General features: G+C 34.9%; 4 protein-coding genes across 5 annotated transcripts; 2 read left to right on the top strand and 2 right to left on the bottom strand.

Annotated features, from left to right (window-relative positions):
- Nucleotides 1–172: 172 nt before the first annotated feature.
- On the top strand, nt 173–3,611 carry LOC17898961 (transmembrane protein 120 homolog). Its single transcript, XM_006306247.2, has 10 exons — nt 173–586; nt 676–754; nt 883–977; nt 1,068–1,172; nt 1,261–1,340; nt 2,106–2,196; nt 2,278–2,385; nt 2,474–2,560; nt 2,896–2,964; nt 3,223–3,611. Exons 1-10 carry the CDS (start codon nt 389–391, stop codon nt 3,352–3,354), a joined length of 1,044 nt encoding a protein of 347 aa, XP_006306309.1. The 5' UTR covers nt 173–388; the 3' UTR covers nt 3,355–3,611.
- Nucleotides 3,612–5,323: 1,712 nt separating this feature from the next.
- LOC17897573 (trihelix transcription factor GTL1) lies at nt 5,324–8,241 on the bottom strand. 2 transcript variants are annotated; one of them, XM_023789822.1, is made up of 3 exons: nt 7,601–8,238; nt 5,750–7,253; nt 5,324–5,665 (listed from the first exon to the last, which is right to left on the bottom strand). In XM_023789822.1, the coding sequence occupies exons 1-3, from the start codon at nt 7,888–7,890 to the stop codon at nt 5,408–5,410; spliced, it is 2,052 nt and encodes a 683-aa protein (XP_023645590.1). In that variant the 5' UTR covers nt 7,891–8,238; the 3' UTR covers nt 5,324–5,407. The 2 variants fall into 2 exon arrangements, with proteins under 2 accessions (XP_023645590.1, XP_023645591.1); XM_023789823.1 differs by having other exon boundaries at nt 5,560–5,661; nt 7,601–8,241.
- A 3,414-nt stretch (nt 8,242–11,655) lies between these two features.
- LOC17897238 lies at nt 11,656–14,012 on the bottom strand. The gene is made up of 3 exons (XM_006307121.2): nt 12,801–14,012; nt 12,170–12,721; nt 11,656–12,068 (listed from the first exon to the last, which is right to left on the bottom strand). Exons 1-3 carry the CDS (start codon nt 13,773–13,775, stop codon nt 11,955–11,957), a joined length of 1,641 nt encoding a protein of 546 aa, XP_006307183.1. The 5' UTR covers nt 13,776–14,012; the 3' UTR covers nt 11,656–11,954.
- A 3,104-nt stretch (nt 14,013–17,116) lies between these two features.
- On the top strand, nt 17,117–19,002 carry LOC17899720 (probable receptor-like protein kinase At1g33260). The gene is made up of 2 exons (XM_006305147.2): nt 17,117–17,740; nt 18,097–19,002. The coding sequence occupies exons 1-2, from the start codon at nt 17,401–17,403 to the stop codon at nt 18,819–18,821; spliced, it is 1,065 nt and encodes a 354-aa protein (XP_006305209.1). The 5' UTR covers nt 17,117–17,400; the 3' UTR covers nt 18,822–19,002.
- Nucleotides 19,003–19,327: the final 325 nt, after the last annotated feature.

The raw sequence follows: 19,327 nt of genomic DNA on the forward strand, positions 1-19,327 counted from the left end.
ATTTTTTGCAATTATAGATTGTAAAACCTAAGCAAAAAATAAATATTAAAAACTGTTTTAAAATTGCCGACATAAAAAAAATACTATTCCAAAAATGAAGTATATGAAATAAACTTAAACAAGAAGAAAAAAAATAAAAAATAAAGAAAGTGATGCTTATAGATTGCGATGTGGTAGGGACTCGGTGAGGGTTTTGGAAGAGCATGACAAAAGATCCGTGCGATTGATCGATCCGTAGTTACCAAACAACTAAGACACACCCAAATACTTGTTCTTCTTCTTCTTCCTCCTCTCGTCTCTAAAAATCCTTCCTTTATTTTCTGGGTTTTCTCAAAGTTTCGATCTTTTCTCATTTGGACACACAAGTCCGATCTCATCTTACGGATCCATGGAGGTTGAAGAAGAAGTGAAACGAATCGTCGAACAAGTTAAAGAGCTTCACGACTCTTCCACCTCCTTCGTCTCTTCTTCTTCCGATGAAGAGCTCTCTCTCCGTAAACGAGCCTCCGTCGTTGACTCATCTATACGCCGTCTCCACTCAACTCTTGCCTCCGACAAACATCTCGATCCCAAACTTTTCGAAAAGGTGGGATTTTAAAAAACCTATCTCTTTATCTGTTTCTCGGTTTCTCCGATTCTGAAATTTCGTTTTTTCTCTTTCTCTATTGTTTATAGCTAGAGGAAGATCTGCAACGTGCTAGATGCATGCTTGCTGATGGAGACACTTCATCGTTTCTTCCCTCCAAACCTCAAGGTTTGTTGTCTCTCTTTGAGATCAATGATCAAATTCAGATTCATATTTTGAGTTGATCCCATTGTTAAAAGGACTAGACTTTTGGTCATGTTTTGAGTTAATCTCATATCTTATGATTGTAAAAGCAGGACGCTTTGTAAGAATGTTTCTGGGACCTGTGAATGTTCGAGCTTCACGAAAAGATATACAGCTTAAAGTTAAAGAAGAATACAATAGCTACAGAGTTAGTGTTTGCTACTTTGCTTTTCCCCATTTATGTGGTTGGTTGGATCTTGCTTCAGTGTTAAATTACTTGTCTTTTCCATGGAAACAGGATAGGACAGCTCTTCTTTTTCTTGTTTTCCCTGCAATACTTTTGACATTAAGATCTTATGTGTGGGATGGATGTTTGCCTGCATTCCCTGTTCAGCTCTATGAGGTACATAACTATGGTTGAATTCGTGCTCGTTTCGAGTTACTTGCTATGTGTATGTGGTTCTGGTTGACATGTAAACCTCTTTTATCAGGCGTGGCTTCTGTTCCTTTATGCTGGTTTGGTTATGCGAGAGAACATTTTAAGAGCTAACGGGAGTGATATCCGTTCTTGGTTGGTACTTTTATCCTATTCTCAACAATTGTTTTGCTATTGGTATCCAGTATTCCAGTGTTATAAATTTTGATCTATTCTAGGTCTATGTAATTTTCTTATGCTATTGCTGTAAGTCACATGATATAACAGTGAGTAAAATAGATCATTATGTTTTGTTTTGCTACACTGACTAGAGGTTCTATATTCACTACCGTCAATTAGACCCTGTGTGCTACTGTTTCTCCTTTGTCTATTTGCTCTCTTGTGTCTGCCCGTGAAAATTACTATTTACTCTAGGTTGTTAGGTTGACTACAAGAAACTCATCGAATCAATAGTCGCTGCCTATCTGATCAATGTTTTGTTACCCGTTGTGTTTTCCTCTGGTTTTGGTACCTCTCTAAGTTTATACTGACCGCACTGCTGAATTAGGGACATTAGAATTTAGTGGATGATAGGAATTTTTTCTGGCAGTGTAATGCAGAAAGTTTTACACTGTGATTTACCTATATATTATCTACCGTTTGGTATTGAATGGAAATATGGGATTGCTGTTATAAGAGGTAGCTTATTTTTATCGTCAGTTAGAGATTGATTATTTATACAGTACCATTTAGAGAATAAATGAGAAGCTTAAGTCGCCCATAAAGACCTCAGTGGGTTAAGGAATTTGATCTGAAGTGGATCTTGTTATTTAGACTGATTTTATTGTGTGTTATCTTCACAACATATATTTTTGCGTGGGTTGAAGATGACTTAAACCTCTTGATCGATTTTCTTTTCAGGTGGCTTTATCATCATTATTTTGCAATGGCAATGGCCCTTGTCAGTCTCACTTGGGAAATCAAAGGTCAACCAAACTGCGTTCAGAAGCAGGTAGAGATTATTAACTTGATCATATATGCATAGTAAAAGCTACCATACAAATGTTATGGGTTACATTCTAAATCCGTGCAGAAAGGGGTGCGTCTTTTCCTCCAATGGGCTATGATGCAAGGTATTGCGATGCTTCTGCAAAATCGATATCAACGCCAAAGATTATACACTCGCATTGCACTAGGAAAGGTGCCATGCTGTTTACATTTTTCTCTGGTCCAAATCCTATCTGCCACTATGAAATGGCTGTAAATATATGCGCTGTGGTCATTTTCAGGCTAAGAGGATGGACGTTGTATGGGGAGAAACAGCTGGAGTAGATGGGCAATTATTGCTATTATTTCCTATTTTATTCACTTTACAGGTAACAGTTCTACTCTTCTTGCACAATTAATTACACAGAAGGTTACGCTAAAGCATCTTATAGCTTCATATTTCCTTCATCATAAGGCGAGAGTTGTGTAGTTAACTGTTGATTTCTAGCTATTATTTGTACGCATGGCTTACATAAGGATATACTTGGAACTCAAATATCTCTTTGAAGATATTTACTTAGTAAAACCAAACTTCATGATGTCCGCTCAGACTTGTAAGATTGTCGAAACAGTGAAAAGATCACCTTTGGACCCCTACTAAGTTCATAAGCTTGTTTTATCATATTGTAGTTAAACATTTTCTTATTCTACTTTGGAAACTCAGGGCTTTGAAGCATACGTGGGACTGCAGTTGCTTAGGACAGTATTAATGGGGGTAGTGGCTGAATGGCAGGTATAAATCTCTCCTCTAGCAGCATTTGTACATTATCCATATTGGTTTATTCACGCACCAGTCTGACAGGAAAGCATAAAATATTGATGTAGACGATACTTGAATAGATATCATCGATATATTAAACTTGTGAATATCGAAAACTCAGTCTCTTGCTTCTCTTGTTTCTCAGTTCCAAACTAGTAACTTATCTTCAAAACGCATAATTCGGTTTTATCACAAAGGTTTTCAATGTCGATAATGTGAATACTGGGGCAGGTATTGGTTTGTGGCATTCTTCTGGTTGTGATGGCCGTTGGAAACTTCATAAACACAGTAGAGACATTGATGGTGAAGTCAAGGTTCAAGGCTAAGATGAAGAGAAGTAAAAGCAGAGCAGAACTCGACTAAACTTCCTAACTTATATAAACTACAGCTTTATAGTTTCCAACTGTGGATCTTTCTCCCCATTATTTGTTTTACGTGATAAAAATTTTGTTTTCTTGGGGAAAAAGTGACCTAAGAGTCTGAAAAAAAGGGAACGCCCTTTACTTGTGTAAATGGAAGTTGGGACTTATTAGTTGATTGGATTTGAATTGTGTTTTTATCTAACATTTGTTCGATTCCCAGTTACCATATCCTTAAAAGATGATATTGAACTTAAAATTTGTATCGTTGTCTTTGTAATTGACACTAGTTAAAAAAAAGGTAGTTTCATCTTACATGACTATACAAAATGATTTCTAATAGGGGTACTCAGGTTGCATATATTTCTGACTACCAAATAAACCAATTGAATTTCAGATTTTTTACTGTGATTTTTGTTTCTAGGGTGTATCGAACATGAGGTTAGTTTATTCAATATTTTTCCAATTCTCTTTTACTGATGGACCACATCTTTGCGGTCACTTGTGTCATTTTCAACTTCATAAGAAAGAAAAAAAAAAAGACAAACAAAAAAATAGAGAATATAGTGGTCTAGAGGGGAAAAAGCCTAATCAAAAAGGAAACTACATCTAAACACAAGCATGTGATCAGTTACTTAAACAGAGATCTTAATCTTTATTGAGTTTAATGGTGTGAGAGAGAGATCACATGTGAAAATGTAAGAAGATTACATTGTTGGCATTTGTTTTTAAGGTGAGGTGACCCTCAATATACGTAATTAGAACCAAACCAAACCAAAATAAAAATGAAAAAAAAAAAGAAAACAAAACAAAGGCACATGGGTAGGACAGGGCAAAATGCAAGCATATTGGTTGTATTTTATACACAACAACTACAATTTTTGTAATATCTGTATAATTAGATACATACATATATATGATTGCACGTTGAAGGCAGCTGTGTAAGAGAGACACAAAGAGGTGAAAAGCCAAGTTGGCAAAAACCAAAGTGCTTACTTAACTCCTTTTTTTCTTACCTGTACCCATTTCCTCCATTATTACTCTCTCCATCACAAAAGATACAGAGAATCTTTTCTTTTCTCCTTCTTCTCCTTCTTCTTTTTTTTTTTTAATCTTTTATATGTTTTTTGGTGTGTGTGATCATGCTGTCTCAATCCATGTTTCTATATTCTCTTTTATATATATATTCAAAAGAGTAAAAAGTATATATATACATAAAAAGAAAAAAGAAAAATACAGGAAGATGAACAATGAGTTAACATGAGAGTGGCACGAGTCTTGTCGTTGTAAGTACAAAAGCCTGCACATGCTTTTGATTTGTAAGAGAGCAAAATAAAGGAGAAAGTTGAAACAAAAGAACAAAACTTTGAGCGACCCTGTTTTTATATATAAAAAACTGATTGTGACACCAAAATTGAATAATGGCTTATCGGATTGTATTATGTGGGCGCCGCTATAAAAACACACACACACACACATATTACAGATTCTTCTCTCTTCTCTTCTCAGTCAAAAAAGCTAAGTGTGAGTAAGCCAATAATCTCAAATCATCTATAGTAATAAACAGTTGATATATGTGTTTCTCTCTTGTTTAACAAGGAAGGAATGAAAAAAATATAAAAGATGACTCTTTATTCCCCAATTAACCAATCAACAAATGTTTTTCAAGAAAGAAAATGTAAAGAAAGAAAAAAAAGTGTGAGACTTGATGATGAATTACAACTCCAAAATAATCTAAAAGACTAGAGTTTTTGTTCATGTGGGTGTGTGTGTGTGTGATGAACAATGGTGTTTGAAGAAGAAAACAATGAACAAGAGAAGAAAACAAACAAAGAGACAAAAGGGAAAGAATGTGAAAAAAAAAGAATTGTATTCACTGAAAAAAAAAAAAAAAAATCTAAAGATCGATGAGACCTTTGATTTTATTTTTTGTTTCAGCTTGTGGTGTCAGATGTGTGTTTGTGTGTTTTGTGTTTTTTTTTTTGGGTGTTTTGTTTAGAAACTATGCACACATAAGTACATTCTTGAAACAATGGTTCTGAAGTGTTTTTTTTTTTTTACTGAACCATTGTCAAGAAAGGTGGCTCGGTGTGGCCATTGCCTCCTCTGTTTGCAGGGCTCTGAAACGCAATCTCGAAAGCCGCGGATTTCTCTTCTTCGTCTAGTTCTTCTTCATCCATCTCCTCTTCCTCTTCTTCCATGTTATTGTAATTGTGAGACTCTTCAATCTTTTCATACTCACCTATCATTGACTCTTGTTGTTGTTGTTGTTGTTGTTGTTGTTGCATCAGCTCTCTCATCACAAGGTCTTCTGGCTTCAATTCCAACACAATCATATTTCAGTTATCAAAGAACATAAAACCAAATCACATTTTGAGAACGAAAAGCAAAGTTTATACCTTTTCTGTTCCTTGTGGAGTACTTTCCTGATCTATAGGCTCCACTTCCTCACTTGAACCTGACTCATGAGGTTGAACGTTAAGAACTCCTTCTTGAGGCGGTTTTATCGCTGAGACCGGACTCTGCTTTTGTTCTTGAGGTAGACCAGAAGTGCTTGAACCGCCACCACCACCACTACCACCGAGTACTTTGTTGCGGTAAAGAAGATCGAGACGGTGAAAGTAAGGACAAGTCTTAGCATCTTGAGGACGTTTCTTGTTGCTTTCTTTAACTTTCTTGTAGTACTTGTTTATGTTCTCCCATTTCTCTTTACATCTCTTAGCGTTTCTGTTGTATCCCATTCTCTTCATTGAAGTTGAGATCTCTTCCCATAGAAGTCCTTTAGGGACATTATCTTGATACCTTGGTTCCATGCCACTTCTTAAGTTTATAAGCGCTAGTATCTCCGCCTTTGGCCATCTTGATGATGACGGTAATAATGATGATTGTTCCGAGCTCACGATCATCTCTTGTACTTGTTGTTGTTGTTGTTGTTGTTTCTGTTCTGGCTGATGAGGAAGATGAGGAGAAGGGAGAATCTGTTGTTGCGGAATCGCCATTATAGGTTGCTGTAATTGTGATTGAGCTGTTGATAATTGTGGTTCTTGATGAGCACGTTTAGCGGCTGGTGGCGGTTGAGGCGGTTGATGCGGCGGTATTTGAGGCGTTTGAGATGATAAAGAAGGAGGTAACTGAATAGTGTGGCCAGTAATTTTCTGAATCAATGAAATGATCGCGGCGTCACGAGAAGCAGAGGCGGCTCGTTCTTGAGCCATGACCTCGTGTTCTCGAGCTAACCGAGACATTTCTTGACGTTTCCAAGCTTCTTCACGATCAAGACGTTCTTGTTCTCTCTTCTCAAGCGCTTCCAAGAAACTCCTTTGCATCGCTGCTTGCTTCTGCATCACTTGTCTAACCAAACCTTCGAATAACTCCATCATCTTACCGCCTCCGCGGTTCCCACGTTTGCGTTTGCGGCTACTAGAACCCGCAATGTTAGTTTGATCCACATCCATATCCTCGTCATCATCATCATCAGACCCCATTCCTGAAGCCGTCGATGAGCTATGAGACGAAAAAGTAACTCCCGGAAAGGTCGGAGCCATTGGAGGAGGAGGAGGCAGTGGAGTAGGAGTAAAAGAGACAGTATGCGTTTGAGGCGGTTGCGTTTGCGGTTGGGGTTGAGAGAAGATAGGAAAAGGAGAAGAAGAAGAAGAAGGCATGAGAATGGGATTAGCAACGGAGAGAGGAGTGACATCTAAGGAAGATGAAGGAGGATGAGGATGTGGTTGAAGAGGAGTAGGAGTAGTGTTGAGAGCTTCAAGCTGAGAGAAGAACTTATAAGCTTTACCATCATGACGACCACCACGAGTTTCTTTAGTGCGTTTGTAATATTTCTGAACGTTTTCAAATTTCTCTTTACATTTCTTTGCACTTCTTTTGTAACCTAACTCCAATAGCTTCCTGTTCAAAACATGAAAATTTCAGATTCTGTGTTATTTACCTGTAAGAAAAAGAAAAAATCATGGGTACTGTTCGATCGGATTTTTTTTTTTTTATCTTAAAGAGTATTGGGATTTACAAAATCGAAAACGTCACAGAAACTCATGAGAGCCAAGTCTGTAAATAAACAATTTATTTTTCTTGGGGATGGTGAAGATGCTTTGATCTCAGAATATATTACTATTTATATATATTATTACCAAACACAATTAAAGAAAGAAAAAAAAAAACACATGCAAATGGATCTTTAATCATCAAGAAAACACCATTGATGAACAATGGAAGAGAAAAAAGAAAGAAAGACAAACCTGGAAACATGTTCCCAAAGAGGAGCTTTAAGAGTAGCATCACGAAAAGTAGAATCCATATCGGATCGGATCCGAAGAAGAGCAAGTGTTTCTTCTCTCGGCCATCGATTTCCCGATGAAGAAGACGCACTTCCACCACCACCACCACCACCACCACCTCCACCGTCATCAGCAGCGGCTGAGAATCTCATAAGCTCTTCTAAGTTATTAGAAGCAGGAGGTCTTGAACTAATCGGTGAAGCTTCCTCCACAACTTCATTACCACCACCACCACCACCTACTTGCTCCATCTCTAGATTTTCACTTTTTATACAACACTCTCTTTCTCTTTCTCTCTAGCTAGCTCTCTCTTACAGTCTTGGTTTAATATCTCATAAAAACCATTGATGAAGATATGAAAGAAGAAAGAGAGAAGAAGAAGAAGAAGCTAAGCAGCCTTTTTTTTACTGCAACTAGGGTATGGAGAAAGAGAGAGAGAGATGATGATGATGATGATGAGGATTACGAGGATGATGATGATAGATAGAGAGAAAGAGAATGAAAGCAAAGAAGGAAGTTAATAAAGCTGAAGCTCTCTCTTCTAACTTTGCAGCAAATTATTGTTAAACCCACTTTTCTTCACTCTCTCCCCTTTTTCTTTATTTATTTATTTATTTCTCTTTTTTTTTTTTTTTTTTTCATTATCATTATAAATAAATAAAAAAGGTCCACATATTTTTATTATTTACATTAATTTTTAAATCCAATTATTTTATAGAAGGGAATGCTTTAAAAGTTAAATTTGGGATCCGCAAACATCTCATTGCCACTGATTTTTATTTTATTTATTTTTATTGGGGGTTAAATCTTTTATTTTTTAATTTAAATATTATTTTGTGAAAATAAACAAATATATAATAAACACAAAATCATGTGCCTCCCATGTTGTTGTCCTCTCCCACCATCATGTCTAAATTATCCACGTGGCGTTGTCTGATTGGTAGGGTATGTGACAATCAGATTTTTAGAGAGAAGAGAAGGGGCAAAACTGGAATTTACTAGTTTTTTTACCCGATTTGAGCTGGACCAGCCTTGACATCTTTTTTTTTTTTTTTTTTTTTTTTTTTTTCTTTTGCCCACTCTCTTTCAACATCTCCAATTCAACAGTCTCTCTCTCTTTTATCAATTTTTGTGTAATATACACAGTTTTAGAAACAGACCTAACTATAGTGATGTCGAAAAATACAAAAAAAAACTATAGTAAACTCCAATACAAATACCAATGAATTTATATGCTTATGAAATCATACATAGACAAGTGGTTTAATTTCGGATTATTCTTAGCTATTTGAATTCGATTAGTAAATGTTTACAATATCCTTAAGGTAAATATATGTTTTGATAATTACTATTAATGAAAATAATATTGTTAGTTTTTTTCGTACCGCTATTTTTACACTGTTTTCTATCATTTTATTATCGGTTATTTTTCCATCTATTAGAATAATTATATACCGTTTTATATTACCAATCATGTATTTTATGTATTAAGTCTCATTGTTAGATGTATATCTAAAATCTGAGATTTTTATATAACTCATTAAAACATGTGAAAAAAATAAGCTTGATAAAAAGCCAAACCACTAGTACCAACATCCAACACTATCAAAGTTAAATGTGTCTAATTCAATACTAGAAAAAAGTTGAGTAATTAACAATAAGATGAAACTGTTATATGTTGTTCTTCTAAAAATTTCAATTTGTTTCCCCCTAGATTGCTAACTAGTATATCAAAATAAAAGTCAAGTACTACAAATTTTTTCAAGGATATTTTGTTTTTGGTATCCAGATTTTTCGACAGAGAGAAAGTACAAATACAATTATACAAATTTCTAATAAAGAAACCTTATAACAATTAGGTGAAGTAATGGGATATAAGTACATTAGAGAGATAGTAAAGAGTGTGGTGAATAAAAAAAGATAGGAGTGATGATGAACAGAAAATTGAATAGCCTCATATCTAAAATTAGTTGCAAACTCAAGACATTGATGCAGACACTCACACTGTCACATTATACAACTCTTAAATACCTCTCACCTACACATATAATTTTTTTTTAAATAACCAAAAATAACAAAAAAATTCACATTTCATTTTCATATTACCAAATTACACGCTACACAAAAATAGACAGCTGATATCTAGTTATATATAAAAAGGAAAATAAACTATATGCATGAGAGATATGTCAGGAATATAGCATAATAACAAAGCTGTTAAATCATTGTTAGCATAACGAATTAAATTGGACAAAATATTCCTTAAACTAATTATAGAATAATAATATAAAAAATAGTTTTAGTTGATGAATTATGTTAGTTATATGTTAATATGCTAATAATATATAGCTAGATCCAATTTTTGTAAATTAAAAAAACGTGAAAATTCGATAAATATTTTGTACAGTAAAATAATAGCAGAATTACATTCTGTTAATTTCAGTTATATTTTCTTTTAATATCCTAATAACATATAACGAAATCACTTTTCGCAAATTAGAATACGTAAAAACTCGATAAATATTTTAAATAGTAAAAAAAATAGTAGATTTACACATTCTGCTGATTTTCACTAAGATATTCTTATAATATCCTAAAAACATATAGCGAAATCAATTTTTGTAAATTATAATACGTAAAAACTCAATAAATATTTTAAATAGTAAAAAACAAGTAAAATTACGTTTCTAAAACATGAAAAAATGGTATACTATGTATTATTCTTTAAATATATTTTTTTTAGCAAAACCAAAAAATTAGAAAAATGAAAGATGCAAATATTAATAATAATGGTTAGAGAAAAAGGAATAAAAGTTATAAAAAGAGGTTTAAAGAGTACAATAAGGAGAAGAAGAAGAAGAAGAAGGTGGGCGGTGGAAGTGGAGAACTTTCTTGAAGAGGAAAGAAAGAGAGAGAGCGGCGGAAACACACACACACAGAGAGACACAGCTGTATTCTCTTCTTCTTCTTCCCCACTTTCACATGCCCCTCTCTCTCTCTCTCTTTTTCTCTTATTTATTACTTATTTACATGTGATGTGTTCTTTTTCATTTCTCATTATTTCACTTAATTATTTAGTTTAGTTTATATTCTTCTAAAACTTTAAAATATATAAAAAAAAACAAAAGTAGAGTGTATAATCAGACTACGAGGTGGTAAGAACATGCTCACGGTGTCTCTCTTCCTTAATTTCTAAATCTCTCTTTTTTACGTATAGAGGAGAGATCTAGATCTTGATTAGGGAGTTTTGATTAAGCTTAACACTAATCATTTTTATCTTTAACGTCTCTCTCTAGTCTCTACTACTAGTCTACTACTACTACTACCAATAAATCTGATCTCATTAGGACACAAGTTGTCAAACTCATTACTTTCCCAACTTGTGTCATACGAGGGACTTACCCTAAAGATAACACAAGTCAACATCGTTTTGACGGGTCACACACTAACATTTTGGTTTTTTAAACCTGTCCGAGCGACTTTTTTTTTGTAATTCCATTAATTTTTTTCACACACACACACGATCATATCTACATTTTAGTGGCAGCAAATAAAGTCAATTCTTACAATAAGATCTAACTTTGAGCTATATTTTTTGATCATCGCATTAAACTTATATGGAGACCCCCTTAAAATAGGAAGCCATGATGCAGAAACTGCTCTCTCATCATAATGTCAATTTCAAAGGTTTACGACAAACAAGTTTACAAAAACCTGGGCTCACTTGCCAGTGTGTCAGAGAGTTCATGACAAGTCAACTCATCACCACAACACTCTTTTTGATTAGAAAAACCCACAGTTTTTTTTTAAAACACACACACACATCTTAAAAATCTATCCAACCAAAGACCTTTCCTTAAATCCGCACTAAATCCATAAACCTATGGACCACTTACCCCTCACACACACCCCCCTCTACTAGTGGATATATTCTTCCTTTAAATATATTAAACCCACAAAATATTTATGTGGCTATATCAAGATTGGCAAATTTGTAGTAGTAGTAGTAGATAGGGAAAACAACAAAACCATTCTTAGGCACAGAGATAGATTATGGTTCGGTGGTGACGATTTGTTGTTGTACACATTACACTCGTGATCTCAACTGAAAAAAGTTTTGAGTTCTTAAAATCTCTCAGATGTACAAAAAAAAAGAAAGTGAAAGTGGAAAAAAAAAAACAAAAGAGTGATAAATTCAATTTTTGGGGATTAGCATTCTAGGTCAGACAACAGTTAAGGTCCTGGATCTTACCTATGTACAAGCACAGGATAGAGATGAAAACAACATGCTTAGAGGTCCAGTATCGAACATAAGTCATTGGGAACTGATCGTGGAACCCAAAATTATCTTCCCACACTGCCCAACTGTTAATCTGAGAGGCTCATTAGTAGTAGTTGGGGTTGCTCTGCAACACAATCGTCGCGGTGCCTGATCGAAGCAGTTAAAACAGAGGAAGCATCATCAATTGCAAATCTTTAAGAAAATAAAAGATACATTAGGTGATCAAAAGATAAATATGAAAACCTTACCAAGTGCCAATTTTTACTCAGTGGAAATCCTAGGATCTGGATCTTTTCAACTTTGTGCAGAGGAAGAGAGCGTGGAAAACATAGAAGCTTCCTCTTCAAATCATCCTTTATTGAGGATCTCAAGTACATTCCGAGTGTAGCATTGCCTTCTCTTCCTACCTCTTTCAAGAAGAAGCGGATAGGCTTCTTACAGAGAGATGAAATCGGAAGCTTTATGTCAAGATCAAACTCACCTGGCTGACTTATCCCATTCCAGGCAGAGAAGGAAAGTTCAGCTCGCTCAAGATCTCGTGGTAGCAGGATACTAGGGAAAACTTGTACAACATAACCAAGAGATATCGAAAATGTCAGTCCAAGTGTATGATCGTAGCAGATGGATCGCTGCAAAACACTACTGGGATCCAGACTCATGGCTCTTGTCAAGAGTTTCAAACTATCTAAAGTCGATAATCCCGGATATAGAGGATTAACAGCTTCAACGTGGTGAATTGAAACAAAAGGTGCAATGGGGTGAGTGGACAAGAGACCATGAGCATCTCCCTTAATATCCCACTGCCAAAAAATCACGAAATCAGCATTGTCATATAGAAGATCTCCAATAGATCATAGACGCAGAGATGATGATACATACCTGGTGAAAGCCAGGCTCTCTGGACAAAGGAACTCCGAGTTCAGTGATGCAGGCGTGGAGGCGATCATCACTACCATATAGCTTAGGGTATCTATCCAAGCAATCATCGTGAATGCGAGAAAGAGCTTCCGCTAAAGGGTAGCTAATGGCAATGCCACCACCTCCAAAGGCCATATTATGACTGAAGTAAGAGTTAGCAGAGTGACTCTCAGAAGGGTTTCCAATATAAACCATCTCCGAAGGATCATACTTGCTTAATATAGCAAGAAGATTGTGAACATTAAAGATAGTGTCATCATCTCCAAGAACAAACCATCGAACATCAGGGAGAGAAAGCCGAAAAGTCTCCATGGCAATGCGGGAAATGCGAAGTCCAGAAGGGTGACCAGTGGGATTAGTATAACGAAAACGAGAACTGTCTTCAGAGACAATTATAGGAGGAAGTGAATCATCACCTTCCACAGGAGAAACTTGCTCTTCAAGCCAGACATGGCCACGCATCTGCAAAGGTTTCCACCATAACCTCACAAGTTCCTTACGACGTTCCCAAAGCTGTGAAGATCCAGCAATACCAAACATCAAGTGACGCAGAGACAACAGATCAACTCTATCAATCTCAGAGAGACTACGATTTCTAAATTCATGATCGAACAAAGGAGGAGTCGGAAGAGACGGCGGAGGAGGATGAATCTCAATCGGAGTTCGATGGTACCGTTTGTTCCAGAGATGATTGTCTTCCCAATCCTTAAGGAGATGCCAGCAACGAGAAGTGGTCGGAGAGAAGACGAGAGAGAGCCAAGCGACGGAGGCGAGAAGAAGAGCGGAGGTAGCGACTAATGCGGTGGCGAAACGTGTGAGACGACAACGACGATTACGAGGGCGAGAGATTGGGGAAGAGCAAGGACGGTGAGGAGGAGGAGAAGAAGAATAAAGGTAAGGGATGAATGAGAACATGATGGTGAGGATTAAACGCATCGCCCCAACCGCACATTTCCGCCGCCGAGCGACGAGGCAGTACGGCGGCGAATCAAGATCCCGATCAAATTAGGGCTCAGGGTTTCGATCGCCACCGTCTCTAATCTTCTTCTTCTCTCTCCTTCGCCGTCGCTTTGACCTTTTGAGGGTTCGATTTTGATTTTCAAAATTTTGGGGGCGGATTTGGTAAGAAAAGTTTACGTTTCGTTTATTTGAAAATGGGTCTTTAGTAAACGGGCCTTGTATAGGCCCAAATAGGGTATAAAAGGTTTATTATGTAGTGTGGTACCGTCTCAATCTAGTGACCACAACACTTCAGTTCCCAGGTGTCATGTAGTTGTACTATCCGAAAGCCCAACGACCGTCACTGTCATGTCAGAAAATCAGATTCGTTATCCTATCTTTTCATCTTTATTATCCTTTTTGTTTTATTTTATTTCTTTTTCTAAATATCACTACTTTTCTTTGAAGAAACGCTTTATTTCCAAAATCATAATTAAATCTCAGTTGATGAGAAAAACTATAATTTAAAAAAAAAATATTTTTTGCAAATCTCCCATGATGAGAAATTTTTATTATTTTCTTGGTATTTGTTTTGGAAAAATATTCTGTTTTTGTCATATTTATTTTTATCCATTTTAAAAAATTATACTATATAAAACTAATATTTAAATTTTATTTTTTAGGTTTACATTCTCTATTTTATATTTATGATATCGTTTTAAAAGATTCGGGTTTAGTATTTGGATTTTTGATATACTAATTATCATGATTAATTCTTATTTTAAATTTTTTTTTGAAAAAGTTTTCTATATTGAAAAAAAATTTCTATAAATTAATATTATGAATATATCGATAAATTAAAACTTTTATAAATTAATAAAGTTTCATAGTTTTAATATTATTAATTTTTAGAGATTTTACTGTATACATAATTAAAGACATATAAATAGGACTACTCTTCGAGTTTATATCAGTAAGTAAGGGTAGTAAAATTATCGAGCAATTACTCGAAACATGACATACTTATTCACCTATACGATATATTGTTTATAAGGAAAACCTTTATTTTTTTGTTTGTTAAGAAAAACCTTTATTTAGAGTTGATGAGTTAATTCACATTAAAAATAGGAAACTATATACATCGGTGTTTCCGAAGAATAATAACTCTCCTCAGTCCTCACCTATACGTTGCTGCTGTATAATTTAATATAGTCGCAACTCACAAAAAGGACCAGCACGAATCACGAATGAGTATGTAAAGAATGATATAAATGGTACTAACATCGAATAGTATAAAGATCGCATTAAATTAAAAAGGAAGCATGAAAAATATGTGTCGGTGAGTGGTTGGCTTGATCAAGGTCAATATCAATAGAGAAAAATTCGTATATGTACACACAACACAAATGTACAATAATACTCAAAACGTCAAGAAGAAGAGCACCTCACACGTTTTAGTATGGAGAAGAGACAACGACATTACATCTACCATCTCTTTGCTTGACGACATCTTTTGGATTCAAATTTAATTTAACTTAGAGAAGAAAAAAACAAGTATTTTAATATTTGGGACAATGATTCTTCTCCCCACCGTTCTAGCTATAGCTTTGCCGTTGAATTAATGTATGTACATGAACATCAAGTACTTGTTATAATATATAGTTTGTGTATTATTAAATTTTTAGGGTTAGAGAATAGAGAGAGTAAAATAAAGAAAAAGATACTCGTATGCATGTATGTACCCGTGCAACAATCTTGTGTCAGTCTGGTTGGTAGTAGTGCGGTGCCTTGTTTACATTTTTGTTTTTGGAGAGGTCATGTGTTTTGTTTCTCTTTGAAAAATCATTTACAAAAACAAAAGTTGCTTTAGTTATGATTGGATTTATATTATAAGTCAAGATAAATTTACGTCTTCTTTGTTAGAAAGATAAAGGTGAACTATGTTTTTTTTTTTTGGAGAAAGCAATTAATTAGTAATTACCGACAAAACACTCTCTTAATCTGCTGTGAAACACTCTTTTAGTTTACTGTTAAAATCTATAAGCAAATCTTGTGTAAACTTTACCGAAATTGTTGACTAGATTGCTAAATATAGCAATGGTTAACAACAACAAAACATCTGTATAACAATGACTAATGTTTTTTCATAGAAAACTAGTCAAACATGGTCATGAATTTGTAAAATATAAATTGTTGAAACCAATAAAATATAATTAATTTTGTATTAGTTTGTGAGAAAATCATCTAATTTTGAAGAAAAATTAGGCCAAAAGATCATCAATTAAAGAACGGAAGGAATAATATTGTATATCACTATAGAACTGAATTGTTAAATTAGCTTATAAAAAATATAAGAAATGTTTGTTTTTGGATACTAGAGATTATCTATTAAAATTAAAAATTACACTTAAAACATCATGTAAGAATAAAAATCAACAAAATTGAGAAATTACCAATAGATACTTCTGCTATTTGGTTTGGGAGAATCAAATTAAGTGGTAGCTTCTAGTCAATAGCTCATCTATTTTAAGTTTGGATGAGATAAATTCATATGATTACTTCATCACTAACTTGTTTTATAACTTTTATTGATGCATATGAAAAGTTACAAATCATATACAAGATATCAAAATCAGATTTTATGGTTTAGCAAGGAATCAAGATGAAATATTTCCCAATTAACATGTATATCGTCTTCTTTACACCATGACAAATTTCAAAAGAACAAAAAAACTCTTTCTACACTACATAAGACAAATTATACCAATTGATGAACCTTGCAAACTCTATATTTCATTCTCATATCAATCAACTTCGAATTTACTAGAAAAAAAAATCGAAAATGGAAATACTTTTGTGCTTTTTTTTCTTTTAAAATTTGATAAATATAATGCATTTTTGTCAATCAAACAAAACGAATAGAGGAATTATCAAACACGTGAGATGATGATTCACAAAACGATCCAACAACATAATACATTATGGTCCCCAATTTGAAACTTCCCGATTAAATTCGTATTTGACGGTAGCTTAGCTTAGCAACTTCGAAAAAGACTTAAACCATACGACCGAGGTCGAGGTGCATTCACTATAGTCCCCCCATTACCATATACTAATATAAATCTCACAACTCTCTTCAAAAAAAAAAACCAAAACTTTCAATCACCCTTTTGTAGAAAAAAAATACAACAACAATACAAATACGTGAGCAAATAATACCCATAAATATTATTATTGATTTGATTATATAAAAAGACAAAACGGCAACAAAAAGTTGTGTTCAATATTATTAATAGAGTGAAATCGTTCGTAGTGGTTATAACGTCAGTGCAGCTTCTTCTTCTTCTTCCTCTTAATTAATCACAAAACTGGTCAAACCCTTCATCTCTCTCTCTCTTCTTCTTCCTTAATCCAAAGAACTCATTTTTATCTTGTTTAATCACAACCCACCAAACACACACATTCCTAAAAAACCAAGATCTTCATTCTCTGATTCCTCTGTTCCTTCTTTGTCGGCTGTTACAAAAAACCCCTCTTCATTTTCCAAGAAACCCACTTTTTGGTTCTTCTTACTATAAACAAGAACCCTTCTCTTCACTCTAAACTCTCATCATTTCCAAAAATGTCTTGTTTCTTAAGTTGTGTCCGTTTCCATGTTTCAGCCACGACCACCGACAACGACAACAAACCCACGATTACAGGATCTGGTTCTGTCTCCGGTGTGACTTGTTATACCTGGGACGATGTTGAGTCTCTCACTTGCAATTTCTCTAGGCTTATTGGTTCTGGTGGCTACAGTAGTATCTACTTGGCTCGTTTGTCTGGTGGCTCTATCAACGCTGCTCTCAAGGTTCATGTTAGTAGTCATCGTCTTTACCAAGTGTTTAGGTCTGAGCTTGAGATTTTGCTTCGTCTTCAACATCCTCACATTGTTAAGCTTCTTGGTTACTTTGACGATTCAGGTTCCTTAATCTCTCTCTCTAAATCCGTTTTGAAAAAATTCAATGAGATTAGCTAATTCATTGATTGGTTTCATTTTGCTTTGGATTCTTGATTTGTTTGATTAATTCAAGAACTTGTCCTATGAATTATTCACACTCATAAAAGTCAAATACTTTATAAAGAACTAAACTTTAAGCTTTATTCTTGTCTTGTCCTGATTACAATTTGTTTTTTTTTTAATTTGTAGATTCGTTTTTTATTTTACTTTCACTTTTACACTAATTGGTTTGGATATGATTAGCTTTTCATTGTTGCAAATCATTTGTGGTTAGTAGTGTGAATCTATCTAATGTTGTTGTTGTTGTCTATCTTGCAGAAGAAAGTGGTGCACTGTTACTAGAATACCTTCCTCAAGGTAACCTCCAAGAGAAGCTTAACCGCAACAGCAAGCAAGTGTTACCATGGAGAAACCGAACCGCTATAGCGTTTCAGGTTGCGCAAGCGATTGAACATATTCATGAGAAATGTAGTCCTCAGATTGTTCATGGAGACATCAAATCCTCAAACATACTTCTTGACAAGCATTTCAACTCCAAGCTATGCGATTTTGGATCAGCCAAAGTCGGGTTCTCATCGATGGTTCAGCCTTCTAAGACAATGTCAACGATGTCACCTCGATCCAAGCAAGTGATGATGATTGGTTCTCCAGGGTACACTGATCCTCACTACTTAAAAACCGGGATTGCTTCCAAGAAGATGGATATGTATGGGTTTGGAGTGGTGGTTCTTGAGTTGGTTTCAGGGAAAGAAGCGGTTAGCAGTGAAAAAGGCGAGATGCTAGTGCACGCAGCCGCTCCATTGATCCACGAGATTCTTGATTCGAATGGAGATATCGCGGAAGAGAAAGCGAGACAGTTCTTGGATCCTAGGTTGTCAAGGGACACTAGTCTTGATTTAGAAGAGGTTAAGACAATGCTAAGTGTGGCTGCTTACTGTCTTCGTAGCCCTCCATCGTTGCGACCCTCGGCTTCTCAAGTAGTACAAACTCTTATCAAGAAGATCCCATCCTTGTCTTTCCTAGGTTGTGGTAAAGAAGAGTGATGATGATACATTAATCAACCTCGTGTGTTTTAGACGATGAGGTTGTTTAGGTAGTGATTGTGTGTGTAGGTTCTTAGTTAGGTTCATAAAAGACACATCAAGATTTAAAACGTTGCTTCTTGTATAGGAGATTCTGCAAAAAAATAACCCAAAAGAAAGAAAGAAGATTCAAATGCTTCTACTTGGTGATGTGTATTAGTGTATAGTATTAGAGCAAACAACAGTGTGAATTGGTTTTTGTAAACATTGATTTGTGATGATGTTATAATAAACAAACGGTTGAGAATCTGTATTAACCGAACCAAATAAGCCGGAACGTTTCAAATGAACCGAAGTTTGGCTAATTCAATTCGGATTCGGTTAATTGGATTAAGAGCCACCAAACCAAAATTACTAAAAAAATTCTATAGAAATTTAATGAAAAATTTATCAAAATGTACTAAAATGAAAAAAATGTAGGTGAAATTATTGAAAAAGTTGATAGTAAACCACACTGAATTTAGTTT

Source organism: Capsella rubella, unplaced genomic scaffold, assembly GCF_000375325.1.
Source record: "Capsella rubella cultivar Monte Gargano unplaced genomic scaffold, Caprub1_0 scaffold_1, whole genome shotgun sequence".
Classification (NCBI taxonomy): Eukaryota; Viridiplantae; Streptophyta; class Magnoliopsida; order Brassicales; family Brassicaceae; genus Capsella; species Capsella rubella.

What these genes read in the sequence shown, in the direction of transcription:
- LOC17897573 (XM_023789822.1), bottom strand. Translation starts at nt 7,890, where the DNA reads ATGGAGCAAGTAGGTGGTGGTGGTGGTGGTAATGAAGTTGTGGAGGAA. An exon ending in CTTTGGGAACATGTTTCCAG is followed by an intron (nt 7,254 to 7,600) that starts GTTTGTCTTTCT and finishes TGTTTTGAACAG; the next exon opens with GAAGCTATTGGAGTTAGGTT. An exon ending in CTCCACAAGGAACAGAAAAG is followed by an intron (nt 5,666 to 5,749) that starts GTATAAACTTTG and finishes TTGGAATTGAAG; the next exon opens with CCAGAAGACCTTGTGATGAG.
- LOC17899720 (XM_006305147.2), top strand. Translation starts at nt 17,401, where the DNA reads ATGTCTTGTTTCTTAAGTTGTGTCCGTTTCCATGTTTCAGCCACGACC. An exon ending in TGGTTACTTTGACGATTCAG is followed by an intron (nt 17,741 to 18,096) that starts GTTCCTTAATCT and finishes TCTATCTTGCAG; the next exon opens with AAGAAAGTGGTGCACTGTTA.
- LOC17898961 (XM_006306247.2), top strand. Translation starts at nt 389, where the DNA reads ATGGAGGTTGAAGAAGAAGTGAAACGAATCGTCGAACAAGTTAAAGAG. An exon ending in CTCGCATTGCACTAGGAAAG is followed by an intron (nt 2,386 to 2,473) that starts GTGCCATGCTGT and finishes GGTCATTTTCAG; the next exon opens with GCTAAGAGGATGGACGTTGT. An exon ending in CTATTTTATTCACTTTACAG is followed by an intron (nt 2,561 to 2,895) that starts GTAACAGTTCTA and finishes TTGGAAACTCAG; the next exon opens with GGCTTTGAAGCATACGTGGG.
- LOC17897238 (XM_006307121.2), bottom strand. Translation starts at nt 13,775, where the DNA reads ATGCGTTTAATCCTCACCATCATGTTCTCATTCATCCCTTACCTTTAT. An exon ending in GAGAGCCTGGCTTTCACCAG is followed by an intron (nt 12,722 to 12,800) that starts GTATGTATCATC and finishes ATTTTTTGGCAG; the next exon opens with TGGGATATTAAGGGAGATGC. An exon ending in TGAGTAAAAATTGGCACTTG is followed by an intron (nt 12,069 to 12,169) that starts GTAAGGTTTTCA and finishes TGCTTCGATCAG; the next exon opens with GCACCGCGACGATTGTGTTG.